General features: G+C 40.0%; 1 protein-coding gene across 2 annotated transcripts; it reads right to left on the reverse strand.

The window, feature by feature from the left end:
* Nucleotides 1-1,979: 1,979 nt before the first annotated feature.
* On the reverse strand, nt 1,980-14,012 carry dio2 (iodothyronine deiodinase 2). Of its 2 annotated transcripts, XM_060932945.1 has the most exons (3): nt 13,785-14,012; nt 5,206-5,658; nt 1,980-2,034 (listed from the first exon to the last, which is right to left on the reverse strand). In XM_060932945.1, exons 1-3 carry the CDS (start codon nt 14,010-14,012, stop codon nt 1,993-1,995), a joined length of 723 nt encoding a protein of 240 aa, XP_060788928.1. In that variant the 3' UTR covers nt 1,980-1,992. The 2 variants fall into 2 exon arrangements, with proteins under 2 accessions (XP_060788928.1, XP_060788927.1); XM_060932944.1 differs by lacking the exon at nt 1,980-2,034 and having other exon boundaries at nt 5,061-5,658.
* Nucleotides 14,013-16,210: the final 2,198 nt, after the last annotated feature.

The raw sequence follows: 16,210 nt of genomic DNA on the forward strand, positions 1-16,210 counted from the left end.
TATTATTATTATTATTATTATTATTATTATTATTATTATTAATTAAAAGCCTTGCACTTGTCACTACCACTTGGTGACCCTAAGTACTGTGGAGTAGTGGTTCTTGATTTAACTTTGTAGAGAATGTGTGTGTGTGTGTGTGTATATATATATACAGTATATATATATATATATATATATATATATATATATATATATATATATATATATATACAGTATACAGTGTGTGTATATATATATATATATATATATATATATATATATATATATATATATATATATGCCTTGTGATGACCAGGCGAGTCCAGGGTGTACCCCGCCTTTCGCCCGTAGTCAGCTGGGATAAGCTCCAGCTTGCCTGCAACCCTGTAGAAGGATAAAGCGGCTACAGATATGAGATGAGATGATATAAAGGGATATAATAGATGATTGTGTGAAGTTTTCGATGATGAGACATTCATTTCAGACATCTTTTATAGCATGTCTGATTCAATGTTTGACATGTTGTGCATTCTGAAATGCTTTTCTGTTCACCATGGTTGTATAGAGTAATTTTTTGACTTCCTGTAGCCTTCCTCTCAGTTCAAACCAGCCTGGCCATTTTCCTCTCTCATCAACAAGGCATTTCTGCCAACAGAACTGCTGCTTACTAGATTTTTTTTTCATTTTCTGCACCATTATGTTTGCATAAAAATCCTAAGAGATCAGCATTTTCCAGTCCAGTCAAAGTCACTGAGATCACATTTATTCACTGTACTGATGTTTAATGTAAATATTATCTGAATCTCTTGACCTGTATCTGTATAATTTTGTACCTTGTGCTGCTACCACATGACTGGCTCATTGGATAAATTGCATGAATGCAATGCAAGTGTCCAGGTGTTCTTGTGTTTGTTTGCAATCAGTGCACAAGGTTCTTGTGGCAGGTTTAAAGGGTTAAAAATAACTTTTTTTCTCCTCTTTCCTTGCATTCATCAGCGTTTGGGGCTGATTAACATCAAGAAAAAAATAGACAGACACCAACTGAAAATATTACTGAACAGACAAAACCAAATACCTTATATATATATTTTTTTCTTTTTCATATATACATTCTGTGGGGACTTCCTAAAAGATTTCCATGACAGAAAAGGGGTGGAGTAGGAATGATTACAATGTTCAGAATCTCAGAGAGAGAGTCCAAGTTGATTTATAAGCAATATTGATAGCAGGCATGATTTAGTTTTACTAAGATGTCGGCCATCCAAATCAAATAACGTGTTGTATACGTTAGGACAAAAAAATGTCTTCCATTTAAACATTGCATCAACATTGTTTTAATTTATAGAGACTGTTTTGGCAAACTCCAGCCATTACGGCACTTTATGTCTCTGCTGTAGCAAAATAAATTGGAGTCGGTTTTCCCCCTCCTTGCTCCAGGGGGGTCAGAAGAAAATATAGAATCTGTCCAATGTGGGCTTATGTTCCTAAAATGTATAGTGTGAGAGACTTTCCTGGACTGCCGCTGCTATTTTGAGCTCATGTCTTACCATCTTCATCCTTGATGTTGGCAGCATCACTGTTCGCTCCATTCCAATACCGTGAATTAAAACCTCGGCTATTCCAGTCTTCTGGTTCCGCTCGGATAAACAACGCACAGGTTTCTGTTTCACAGCGTTTCCGTGCCGTGGTACATGTTCTCCCCAAAGTCTTCGTTCTTCAGGTTATTTGGCAGCCTCTGAGGTGGAAAAGTTCAGCCAGAAGGCTCTGCATCGCACCGTTTCAGATGGTGCTGCACATGTTCAGACCCATCACTGAGAGTACGCCTGCAGACATCGTTTTAATGGGAAAAAAAAGCACCCACAGCCACACATGCCCTCCTCCACCTTTGAGATGTTACATTGTAGTAATTTCTGATTTTTTTTTCCTCTCCTGATTTTATTTTCCATTGATTTATATCACTCAAAGGATGGCATCTGGAATCTTCTAGGACCTTTTCCCTCTGTTCATCTATCACCATTCCAACTCCAAGTTCTCCATAAAACTCTCCCAGATCTAATAGGGGGACACAAAAACTCACACAGTCAGGAGCAAAAGTTTCAGCTTTATTTTTGTACATTTGCAAGAAAGTTACCAGTTGCACAGCATGCATCGGGGGAAAAAATGCAAAGTGAAGTAAATACGAAAAGCTGATTTTGGTGTATCTACAGGAATGCTCATTTCGGGTCCAGACAAAGAGATGTGAAGTTTCATCCAACCACAGACAGGAACTCAGGATCCTTTCGTCAGTGGCCTTCATTCACACACCGGTTTGTCTTTGACACAAATGAGCATCTGTAGTTAGTGTGTGTGTGTGTGTGTGTGTGTGTGTGTGTGTGTGTGTGTGTGTGTGTGTGTGTGTATGGACATAATGACATTCAAAATGCAATGTGTCAGCAAAACCATGAGGAAAAACATTCTGCAACACTCCATGAAGGCCATAAATACATTCATGGCATACTATAATATATTTATAAGTAATTATGCATGTTTATTATTATTTATGAAATGCATTGCAGTTTATAGCAAACTACGTTACGTTTGACTTTATCTCCTCAAAATATTTTTTTAATTTATTCCATTATATATTTTACTTTCGACATATATTTGCAAATATTGAGTAAAGGAAAGACAGAATTGATATAAATCTTTCATAGTGCAAAATACTGACAGATGTATTATGGCATATTTATAATCTTTATACCAAGTTCTAATTATGAGCTTGAAGTTAAAATGAGATGAGCACAGCGATAACCAGTTGACTTTCAAGCAGTTATTAACGGACATAAGCCTTATTCAGACTGGATGAGCTTTACATGGGGAAATGGAGTAATGTCATTATTACCAGAGTTTCTCAGTGATTTTTGTTCCATCCGAATGCACCCAAACAGTAATTGGTATGGACTGCATGCTCCTGTGTCAGTACAGATTCCAGCACCTTTTACCTTCTCTAAAACAAGCCATAGAAATAACCCCAGGTTATACTAATCCCACGTGAACAGATGCGTGTAAATATTCCATCATGTCCTGAGGAAAAGGAGTTTTTCACATTTTTTTTTTTGCTCAAGTATGGAGGCACTTCACAGATATCTTAGGTCAGCCAAGTATGAGGCAAATCTCAGAAATCGTCAGTAGGAAGGATTGTTTCTTTTGTTTACATCACTTGCAGTGTCTCAGTGGAATATGATGAAAAGTTACTGTAAAGTACCCGAGTAACTGCCATACAATGGACTGACATTAATTTGTGCTAGCAGCGTGGGCACAAACTGTTACTCTCACTCAGGATCTTTCTACTTCATTATTATTATTATTATTATTATTATTATTATTATTATTATGTTTTTTTAGGATGATATTTCTCTGTTTTCTGTACTACTTCAAAAGCATCACCAAATTTCACATGAAGAATACCTCTGGGCTGAATTAGGTTGTTATGACTTTTGGTGCTGATCTGGATCACTGATCTGCTGATCAAATGATCCATGAAAAACTGTTTTTTTTTTTTTTTAATTACTTATAACTTTGTCAATTTTCATGATTTTTCAATTTTAAAAAAAATTGTTCAGGGTGGCAGGGTGCAACGTTTCTTCACTAAGTGTCATTCTCGATCTCTTACCATTACATTTAAAATTACATTACCTCACCTTCCCATGTAAAACTAATCACATCCAAATAGGGCTTTAGAATAATAAAGATTGAATAACCAAGACAAGTGAAACCGTGTTTCTTTGAGTTACAAGCTCTGCTTATAATGTACCATAGACATTGCTATAAAGTGTAATACAGTTTCCTGAATAATTCAAACAACACCTATTCAGCCTTAGCAATGTATTATAATGTTTTAGGAATCTCATCTCATCTCATTATCTCTAGCCGCTTTATCCTTCTACAGGGTCGCAGGCAAGCTGGAGCCTATCCCAGCTGACTACCGGCGAAAGGCGGGGTACACCCTGGACAAGTCGCCAGGTCATCACAGGGCTGACACATAGACACAGACAACCATTCACACCTACGGTCAATTTAGAGTCACCAGTTAACCTAACCTGCATGTCTTTGGACTGTGGGGGAAACCGGAGCACCCGGAGGAAACCCACGCAGACACGGGGAGAACATGCAAACTCCACACAGAAAGGCCCTCGCCGGCCCCGGGGCTCGAACCCAGGACCTTCTTGCTGTGAGGCGACAGCGCTAACCACTACACCACCGTGCCGCCTGTTTTAGGAATGTGTTTATAATTCATTATATATATATGGCCTTCATAGAAACTATATTTCTTATTTTAAAAAAAAAGGGTTCTTCAAAGGTTATGTGAATGTTTAAGGTATCAGCTTCCTAAAAGCACCTTTTCTAAAACATGTCTGATGAAAGGTTCTATGTACTGTAGAATAATAGAGACAAACTGACAAACAAATAGCGTATTTGTGTATTAGCCAGGTTCAGACCTCATGAATGACTTTTTTTGACTGTGGCAGATGTGCTAAAGTGTTAATCAGGCATGCAAACGCTGATAATACATATAAAATGTTGAGTAATACGCATGATTGTCAGCTTCAAACATGGAAGGAAAAAAACACTGGACGTAAACATGTCACATATTTAAAACAACAAACATAAAGATTGAAAAAATAAATTATATTTCTTCTGTATATTAATAGCCATGAGCTTGTGCTTTCTTCTGGGATCAGCAATTTGGTTCTGCAAACCGATGCATGTTATTTAGCATAAAAGAATTACATGCTGTTCTACTACTTTTAATGCAAATGACGTGGTTATTGATAATGTTTAAAGGTGTTTATAGTGCATACGCAGGTTTGCTGTCAGAGATATCTTATCAAAGTATAAAAGTCGAAGTGCAATGCTTGGTTTCGTCTCTGTAGCCGTTGTTTGTAAAAGAAAGGCAGGAATGTTTGGATTCCACCCAGGAAATTCGTTGATCATTGACAACGATGATCTTCAGAGAATTCAGACAACTTCCAGGAAGTTCACGTTACCACTGGAGGCAGGAGAGGTGTAAAAATGTCACCTTCTTTTTTGTCCTTTATTAAAAAATAAACTAATCCACCATTCACCAAAAGATTACCGCTTCCCATAGCTCTGTTCAAGCCAGTTCTGTACATCTTTAAGGCTGTAATAAAATGGACCCTTCCCTCCCAAATAAGTGATTTTATTCTTCTGTACGATACACACCCTTTCGTATGCGACGCCGTACGCCACGTTGGTGTTGTTGTCCATGCAGTCAGCCACGAGCCGGCACTGAGGTGGCAGAGAGAAATGCTCAACGAGCCTCTGCGCCGCCACCATGCGCTCCTCCAAGCTGCGGTGTTTCTTCACCTCGAAGGGGAAAAGTTTCATGGGTGGGCCCGCCCATCCATCAGACGGGTGAGCCTCGTCGATGTAGACGAGCAAGAAGTCTGCCACGTCCGAGAAGTTCTCCACCAGTCTCCGGAAAACCGGCATCTGGCTTATAAATGGGGGTCAGCTGGCTGAGCCGAAGTTGACCACCAAGGGCCGATCAGACGATTCAAAGTCCAGTAGGCGACACTCATCCGTCGTCTTTCCATCCTTGCTGCTCCACTGGCAGCCAGAAATCCCGGGAACCTTCACCACTTTTGAGTTCGGCGCTGCCTCGCCCAATTTCACCTGCAATCACAGAGTTAAGCTTTTATTCTTGCACTGTATTTCTTCTTCCCATTATTTAAATACTTCAGACTGTGATCTTGACACATCCTCAATAACAGGAAAGCTCATTTAATGCTATGAATTTGACAGACAACAGCAAAACACACATTGGCAATACAGACTTGATTCATTTGGTCAAAGTGTGGCTTGGTTTTTCTGCTTCTATCAAAAACTACTGACATTTCTGGAGTAAAGCGAGCTGAAAATATGGGCTCAAGCACACAATTTTCCAAGGCTAAGAAATTTATAGCTCTACAAGGTTTACTAGCAAGGAACAAGTGACTGTTCATTTTCTATGTATGTTCACGACACAGAACCATGATTTCAGCGATTGCAGCAAATCGCAGAGCAACGATGCAACAAGAAAATTTTGATTTGAGGTTTTCTCATTCTTTGCAAATTTGGTATGACACTGTAAATGACTGTAAATGAGAATCTCTCATTAAGCACGTATAGACACATAATGAAGAAAAATAATACTTGGATGGACGTAGCAGAGATCATTGGTGACTCAAGTGCTAATCTTTGCTAATCTGAGAATGTAACTAGTACAAAACCGAGCATGTAACAAGAAAAATCAAACAACCAATTTTCATACTGATTAGTGCATTATTTATTCTCTACCTAGTTAGTTTTAGAAACTAAATATAGCTACTACAGTGTCTTGCAAAAGTATTCATCCCCCTTGCTGTTTATCCTGTTTTGTTGCATTACAAGTTGGAATTCAAATAGATTTTTGGATGGTTAGCACTATTTGGTTTACACAACATGCCTACCACTTTAAAGGTGAACATTGTTGTTTTATTGTGACACAAACAATAATTAAGATGAAAAACCTGAAATCTGGAGTGTGCATAGGTCCCCACACACACACACACACTCCAAAAAAAATTAAAAAATAGTCAATCTTTGCACGTTTTGCTGCAATTATAGCTGCAAGTCTCTTGGGATATGTCTCTATTAGCTGAGCACATCTAGCCACTGGGATTTTTGCCCATTCCTCAAGGCAAAACTGCTCCAACTCCTTCAAGTTAGATGGGTTGCGTTGGTGTGCAGCAATCTTCAAGTTATGCCACAGATTCTCAATTGGATTGAGGTCTGGGCTTTGACTAGGCCATTCCAAGACATTTCAATGTTTCCCTTTAAACCACTCCAGTGTAGCTTTAGCAGAATATTTAGGGTCATTGTCCTGCTGGAACGTGAACCTTCGTCCCAGTCTCAAACCTCTGGCTGACTCACACAGGTTTTCCTCCAGAATTGCCCTGTATTTAGTGTCATCCATCTTTCCTTCAGTCCTGACTGTCTGTTCCTGCAGATGAAAAATATCTTCACAGCATGATGCTGCCACCACCATGCTTCAGTGTAGGAATGGTGTTCTCAGGGTCTTGGGTTTGCACCACACATAGCGTTTCCCATGATGGCCAAAAAAGATCAATTTTAGTCTCATTTGACCAGAGAATCTTCTTCCATGTGTTTGGGGAGTCTGCCGCATGCTGTTGGGCAAACTCCAAACGTGTTTTCTTAAGCGATGACTGACTTTTTTCTGACCACTCTTCCATAAAGTCCCGCTCTGTGGAGTGAATGGCTTAAAGTGGTCCTATGGACAGATACTTCCATCTCCGTTGTTGACCTTTGCAGCTCCTTCAGTGTTATCTTTGGTGTCTTTGTTGCATCTCTGATTAATGCCCTCCTTGCCTGGTCTGTGAGTTTTGGTGAGCGGCCTTCTCTTGTCAGGTTTGTAGTGGTGCCATATTCTTTCCAGTTTGCTGTAATGGATTTAATGGTGCGCCGTGGGATATTCAAAGTTTGGGTATTTTTTATAACCCAACCATGATCTGGTTTTCATGTTGCTTGCTTAGTAGTGTTGCAGAGTCAGGGTCCTTCCAGAACAGGTTGATTTATACAGACAACATGTGACAGATCATGTGACACTTTGATTGCACACAGGTGGATCTTAATCAACTAATTATGTGACTTATGAAGTGAATTGGTTGGACCAGCTCTTATTTAGGGGTTTCATACGAAAGGGGGTGAATACCTATGCACACGCCAGATTTCTGTTTGTTCATTTTAATTATTGTTTGTGTCACAATAATTAAAAAAAAAAACAATTTGCACCTTTAAAGTGGTAGGCATGTTGTGTAAATCAAATGGTGCTGACCCACCATAAATCCATTTTAATTCCATCTTTTAATGCAACAAAACAGGACAAACACCAAGGGGGATGAAAACTTTTGCATGACGCTGTAAGTAAATGCTATGCTAAAAAAGATTTAAGGATATGTTATGAAATGTTATGTAGCACTGGCAACTATTGGCTGGCAGCCACTGACAAATTACTCTCAGTGTCTGTTCATTCTGATTGCATTTAACAATGAATATGGTCACACAGCAAATTTACAGAACTCAATGAGGAAGTCAGAGGTGATGTTGGTGAAGAAATACTCAGAGGAATTTACAAACTACCAACCATGTTTTACCCTATTCTAGGACATCATAAAAACCAATGCCTGTCTTCTGCTGGCTCCGTTTCATTGTTTCCACCATTAACTCATCAGCCGAGGAATTTGACGCAGTAACGACCCGGCAGTCTTTAAATGTGGGGATGCTGAAAGCATTCATTTTGGCATGGGTACTTACTACTTACTATGGTCTGTTAGGCAATCACTCCCTGAGTGTGGGTTAAAAAGTAACGCTCACGGAGACCCAGACTTTTACAACAAATTTAAAGGTCATCGTCCCATGTCGTGCGAGTTCATTGACCGTCTGGGGATCAAAGTTCATCATTCTTTCTACTGAATGGATTTATCTTTGACTGAGAAACAGAAATCGTTTTGCATTTTATTCTCTGTACTACTTCAAACACAAACCAAATTGCTACCAAATACAGTGCACCAAAAACTCCAATAAAGCTTCAAAGAAAAGGAAAAGTTTCAATTGTTTAAAGATGTGAAGTATGGAAAGATCACACACCGCAAATGAACCTCGGTGTAATGATAAACAGTTGAAATATATGTATATTTTTTAAAAGTGCCCGTTTTGATTACTACAACCACTGCAGGTGATCGAGTTCAAGTTCATTCACGTTCATCTTGCTGTTAAAAAACGTCCTACAGTACACTGTCAGAAATCGGGGTACAGTAGGAGTCCAGTTCTGTCCCCCAAGGTACAATCTATACTGATGTACCCCTTAGTGCTAATTATTGGATCTCAAGGTAACTATGTGTACCTTTTTAGGGCCAAAAAGGTGCATACATGTTCCCAATTAGTATATAAAGGGTACAAATAAGTACCTTAGAGGGCACTGCCCCAGTGACAAGCCATTGTACCCTTAAAGGTACAATAATATACTTTATTTTCTAAGCATGTAAGGACGCACTTCAGGAATAAAGGTACCAAACTGTACTTTTCCTTTAATCTGCATATGGAGTACCCTTAATTAATGCTGCCTCAGAGGTCTTTAAGGTCCAGTTAAATTATTTTCAGTTGTATAAAGATACATACTAAAGGCACAAAAGATATAGCCTTGACAGCATCATGCCAGCGACAGGTCTAGTGGTTTCGATTGTTCTGAATTGTTGCACACTTTCAGAAAAAGAGAGTACTCGGTCAGGTGGAACCCACAAGCGCACACCTTTTATACAGTCCACCTAAAAAGGTAGTGTACATTTTCAACTTCACTCTAAAAGGAAATGGCGTACCTTAAATATCCATGTTTCCAGATATATTAAAGGTGAAAAAAGCGTACGCTTGATAATACAACACCAGCAACAAGGATTTTTTTTTCTCTTTGTAATAAAAATTGTACTCATTTTTCTGAAAGCCGACTGCAATATTCTCTCGCTGTGTCTCGATAATTATAATGCAGAGTCATTGAGGCCTACAGCCATCCATTATGTCCACTGAATTTCCATTAAACCACAGCTTATTACCATAAAGTCATCATCAGAGACCAGAAATCATGCCTGCCAGTGACCCTTTTACATTTTATATTTATATTGTGATATCAACCTATTCAACCTACGTTACACGCTCTCAGAAACAAATGGACCAAAGTGTACTTTTCTTTATCGCTGATGTGGTGCTGTATATTTTCCTTGGGAAAGTGCACATACCTTTAATTAGCTTATCTTTTGAGTTGCAAGAGTGGTTCATAACATCCAGTATCATTTTTATTAAAGGTACAGTACATTTACATTACAAGCTTTTAGCAGACGCTCTTATCCAGAGCAACGTACAACATACCCAGAGCAGCCTGGGGATTAAGTGCCTTGATCAAGGGCCCTTCAGTCATTCCTGCTGGTCTAGGGAATCAAACTAGCAACCTTTTAGTCCCAAAGCTGCTTCTCTACTCATTAGGCTATGACTTCTTCATTTCCATGTACCTTTTACCTTTAATTAGCTTATCTTTTGAGTTGCAATACAGACTAGCAGGGTTATCATATGTTGTACCCTCAGTAAAGATTGAGTCAAATGTGTATGATAATATTTTGCCTGTTTATTGGAGCTTGTTTATTCTGGAAATGTCCAATTTCTGCATTATTTTTGATTTAGAGCTTTGCCACATAAAATTCAACTTCTTAGTTCAAAATGGCTACTACAGTAGTGTTAACGACATCATTACCAGACATGGCAATCAATATTACTTTTCAGGAATATAACTTTTTTTTTTAAATATGAAAGCTCATCAGATGATGAAGAAACAGAAGAAGGGAAGCCAATTTTAGCAGAAACACCTTTAATGGGAATGTAGTATAATGGGCTATAACGTGAGCGTGGCTTCTTTGAGATATATTTCTGCAAGCGAAGCAAAAATAAACAGAACATTGGACCATATTGTGTCTGAAATGTCACTTACTCAGTATAATATTGAACTGTTGTATCACAGCAACATCACACTGTCGTACTGAATATAAGCACGGCTGTAATTATCTTTGACCCGTGCTGATGTTCAGTCCAACAGCACTCCTGCTTGTGATATTTTCTTAATTAATAAACATGATACAACTGATACATGTTTGAGAAGCAGTGTTCTAGAAGGTACCGCTGCAACAAGCAACGGTAGACCTAACTGCTGAAGTGGTACATTTTAGAACCGTGGTTCTCAAAGTCGTATCAGTCTACTACACTCTCAGAAATAAAGGTAGCATTAGTCCTTGTCAAATGAATTGCACTATCAAGCGTACACCTTTTGCACCTTTAGTGTGTATCTTTTACCTGTAAATGTGCTTGTGGGGTGCCTTTAAAGTGAATCAGTAGAACTTAACATTTAGTAATGCACACTGTCAGAAACAGGGGTACAGTAGGAGTCAATTTCTGTACTTCATCATACAATCCACACTAATGTACCCCTTAGGGCTCATTATTAGACCTCAAGGTCCAATGTGTACCTTTTTAGGGCCAAAAAGGTACATATATGTGACTAAGTGGTATATAAAAGGTATAAATAAGTACCTTACAGGGTACTGCCCCACTGACATGCCATTGTACCCCTAAAGGTATAATAATATACTTTTATTTTCTGAGCATGTATCATTACATTCTACAGATACACAAAGAATGTAAAAGGTACAACAATGGAGCACTCATACCTTTATTTCTGAGTGTAATAGGCACAAAATACCATTTCTATTGGAATATCATTGTATTCAACAAACATTTCAACACGTATGCACACTTCTGTAATGGCATTCGTGCTATTAAAGCTTACGTCTTTCACATATATGACTTTTTGGAGCTATTTGGTGTAAAGTAGTTGCTTAAAAAAAAAAAAAAAATATATATATATATATATATATATATATATATATATATATATATATATATATATATATAAAATGGCAAAATTAGACTTTTGTAGGTTCACAGATTAGCACAAAAAAAAGTTTTGTTTTCTTTTAGGTAGTAAATAGTAGACCTCATTAGAAAGCTGTATTTATTTCACTATGCAGTACTGCGCAAAAGTCTTAAGCACTGGAATTATTAAAAAAAACAACATAATAATAATAAAGGCTCTGAGGGTTTAGATGTTAAAAGACAATTAATTAAATAATAACTTAAAAAAAGTTGCAAGTGTGACAGTCTCTAGAAGATGCTTAGAAACACTTACCGAGCTGATTTCTTTCCAAAACTGCCCATATTTTCAAGGCCAAGAGTTAAATTTATGTTTAATACTAATTCTTACTGCGATTTATATTAATTTTAATGTTATGTCATGTTTAATTCCATAATTTTTGAAGGAAACTTGCTTCACAGTGTTGTTGCTTGTTTTTTTTACACGCACGCTAGGTTTTTGCACAGTATGTTTTGTCAAGTGTAAAGTTTTGTGTTTAAAAGAAAAATTAAAAGCTATTTACAATGAAATGCATCGAAATGCTGAAACTTTCTTGATGTAAACATAAAATAAAAACACATTCAGGAGGTTGTTCACAAGATGAATTATTGCGTTCCGAGTGGAATATTTGCTATCTCGGTCTCCATAGTCATAAAGGATTGTTGAGACAAGTTATTTACAGTCTGCACTGAAATGCTGAAACTTTCTAGCCCACTTCCATCAGTTTAAATCCAAGACAGTTTAAACCCAGGATGATGTCGTACTGAAGTCTCGTGTACCTTCTGGAATATTTGCTAAATCCAGATCATAAAAGATTATCAAGGCAACGTTTAAATCCAGGATGATGTTGTCCTGCAGATTTGTCATGCATCTAGTGGAATATTTACCAGCTCTGTCTTGATGACTGTCAAGACAAGTTATATACAATGTGCACTTATGTGCTGGAACTTTCTAGCACACTTCCTTGTCCTAAAATGGTTTAGATGCAGGCTCACTGGATGACTTGATAGCTCTATCTTAATACTAGTGAAGATGATCACAAGTTATTTACAGTGAACATTGAAATGCTGGGACTTTTTTTTTTTGTCCCCTAAGTCCATACTGAACTGGGGAAAAGGGCCTTGCTTGGAACCAGTTACGGAAACCTTCAGGAGCTGGTTTCACTAAACACTTTTTTTAAAGGGATTTTAAATGACTTGGATCCATCTGGTCACAGATGTTTATTTTATTTCTCTCTTTTTTTGTGTGTAATGTTTTATGTTTGTGTCTCAAACTGTTGCGTGCTGCTGTCTTGGCCAGGACGCTCTTAGAAGAAGAAACCTTTATTCGTCACATGCACACTTCAAGCACAGTGAAATTCATCCTCTGCATTTAACCCATCTGAAGCAGTGGGCAGAGCAGTGGGCAGCCACACACACAGCGCCCGGGGAGCAGTCAGGGGTTCGGTACCTTGCTCAAGGGCACCTCAGCCCAAGGCCGCCCCACGTTAACCTAACTGGACTGTGGGGGAAACCCACACAGACACGGGAAGAACATGCAAACTCCACACAGAAAGGCTCTCACTGGACACTGGGTTCGAACCTGGAACCTTCTTGCCATGAGGCGACCGTGCTAACCACGACACCACCGTGCTGCCCTTGGCAAAGAGATTTTTAATCTCAATGAGTCTTTTACTGGGCGGCACGGTGGTGTAGTGGTTAGCGCTGTCGCCTCACAGCAAGAAGGTCCTGGGTTCGAGCCCCGGGGCCGGCGAGGGCCTTTCTGTGTGGAGTTTGCATGTTCTCCCCGTGTCCGCATGGGTTTCCTCCACAGTCCAAAGACATGCAGGTTAGGTTAACTGGTGACTCTAAATTGACCGTAGGTGTGAATGGTTGTCTGTGTCTATGTGTCAGCCCTGTGATGACCTGGCGACTTGTCCAGGGTGTACCCTGCCTTTCGCCCGTAGTCAGCTGGGATAGGCTCCAGCTTGCCTGCGACCCTGTAGAAGGATAAAGCGGCTAGAGATAATGAGATGAGATGAGTCTTTTACTCCTGGTTAAATAAAGTTGATTGATTAGCAAAACATGGTACAAATACATCCAAGATGCTTAATAGTTCAGCACCTGTTGGAATATTTGCTAGATCTGTGTCAGTACTGGACTTGTAAGTTATGTGCACTGAATTTTTTTTTTTTTTGCACACTTTCTTGGAGCAAATGTATATAAAGGGTGAATCCAGATGTTGTTTAGGCGCGCATGCATGCTCACTTGCTCACCTGCTTATAGGCGTCCAGTAGAAAGCTGTTCCAGATGGAGCGCACGCCGGCCGAGGTGAGCATGCGCTGCTGCCACGCGCCTCCGCCGCCGCCGCACGACAGACTCACGAGCGACACGACGCGCTTCACGAGCACCACCGAGTCGTAGAGCACGAAGAAGAGACAGTTGGAGAAGAAGCCGGGCAGAATCTGCAGGGTAACCCGCAGGTCCGCGCTCAGCACGCGCATGCTTTATCCCGCAACAGGTGACCCGCACCAGCTCCTCACCGCCCCAGACGCATCTTTCTTTCTTTCTTTCTTTCTTTCTTTCTTTGACTCTTCTAAGTGCTTTCAAAAGCCACACATGCACAGCTTCAGGGCTGATGGACTGAAGGTTCCCGGGTTCCCCACCACAAAAGAACCAGACACACAGAGCGTCAGAGCGCACGAGCCACGGGGCTGGACCTCAAGCACTCCCTGCCCACTTTTTTTTTTTTTTTTGTTCTTACCCTTTTCACAAATTCCCCTGAAGTGCATTAAACGAAGGTGCAGCAAATGCTCCAGTCTCACGCAGAGCCCTTTTTAATACCCCTTTAGAATTTGACTTAAATAAATAAATAAATAAATCTCCAGCGCTTTCTCGAGGGTAGGAGTGACGACACACTTGGACCCTCTCACGCGCTCCAGGACCGGAAACAAACCCGAGCCAGGGCTAAATTAACACTTAACTATCACAGAGTAAAACTAACAGGGCACTGAGTGGAGTGCAGACCTCCGCCAAGCCACATATTAGAACATCCAGATGTTTACTAGTCTGGGATGTGGATCCATACAGTATAATTATATTACTACCGTTCAAAAGTTTGGGGTCACTTTGAAATGTCCTTATTTCTGAAAGAAAAGCACTGTTCTTTTCAATGAAGATCACTTTAAACTAATCAGAAATACACTCTATACATTGGTAATGTGGGGCGGCACGGTGGTGCAGTGGTTAGCGCTGTCGTCTCACAGCAAGAAGGTCCAGGTTCGAGCCCTGTGGCCGGCGAGGGCCTTTCTGTGCGGAGTTTGCATGTTCTCCCCGTGTCTGCGTGGGTTTCCTTCGGGTGCTCCGGTTTCCCCCACAGTCCAAAGACATGCAGGTTAGGTTAACTGGTGACTCTAAATTGACCGTAGGTGTGAATGTGAGTGTGAATGGTTGTCTGTGTCTATGTGTCAGCCCTGTGATGACCTGGCGACTTGTCCAGGGTGTACCCCGCCTTTCACCCGTAGTCAGCTGGGATAGGCTCCAGCTCGCCTGCGACCCTGTAGAACAGGATAAAGCGGCTAGAGATAATGAGATGAGATGAGACATTGCTAATGTGGTAAATGACTGTTCTAGCTGCAAATGTCTGGTTTTTGGTGCAATATCTCCATAGGTGTATAGAGGCCCATTTCCAGCAACTCTCACTCCAGTGTTCTAATGGTACAATGTGTTTGCTCATTGCCTCAGAAGGCTAATGGATGATTAGAAAACCCTTGTACAATCATGTTAGCACAGCTGAAAACAGTTTAGCTCTTTAGAGAAGCTATAAAACTGACCTTCCTTTGAGCAGATTGAGTTTCTGGAGCATCACATTTGTGGGGTCGATTAAAGGCTCAAAATGGCCAGAAAAATGTCTCAACTATATTTTCTATTCATTTTACAACTTATGGTGGTAAATAAAAGTGTGACTTTTCATGGAAAACACAAAATTGTCTGGGTGACCCCAAACTTTTGAACGGTAGTGTATACACAGACACAAGTGCTTTACTGGGAAATACACCACTCATGTTTTTATACGAGCTCCATCCGGGACATGGAGAAGCAAAACTGTGACATAAATCTCTGTATGACAGTTGTGAGGAAATCCATGAATTATTTTGATAAATTTGGGTACTTTTTTGGGGCGGCACGGTGGTGTAGTGGGCAGCGGCCGGCGAAGGCCTTTCTGTGTGGAGTTTGCATGTTCTCCCCGTGTCTGCATGGGTTTCCCCCAAAGACATGCACTTAGGTTAACAGGGGGCGGCCTCGGGCTGAGGTGCCCTTGAGCAAGGTACTTAATCCCTGACTGCTTCCCGGGCGCTCTGGTGTGGCTGCCCACTGCTCTGGGTGTGTGTGCACGTGTGTTCACTGCTTCAGATGAGTTAAATGCAGAGGATGAATTTCACTGTGCTTGAAGTGTGCATGTGACAAATAAAGGCTTCTTCTTTTTGTTTGTGAATGTGTCGATATAATAAAAAGAAAATCACACGCTGGCTTGAAGATATGAAGTTATCTTCTCGTGTTATATTTTTCATATGAAATGCCTCATGGATCTGAGTGACATATTTCAATAATATTGGCTGGCTTTGAGTGGGATAGCAGATATATTCCATTCAGCTAGCATGATATTGAATGTGTTGAAGACAAGTTAGCTGAATGGAATACA

The sequence above is a fragment of the Neoarius graeffei genome, chromosome 11 (genome assembly GCF_027579695.1).
Source record: "Neoarius graeffei isolate fNeoGra1 chromosome 11, fNeoGra1.pri, whole genome shotgun sequence".
NCBI lineage: Eukaryota > Metazoa > Chordata > Actinopteri > Siluriformes > Ariidae > Neoarius > Neoarius graeffei.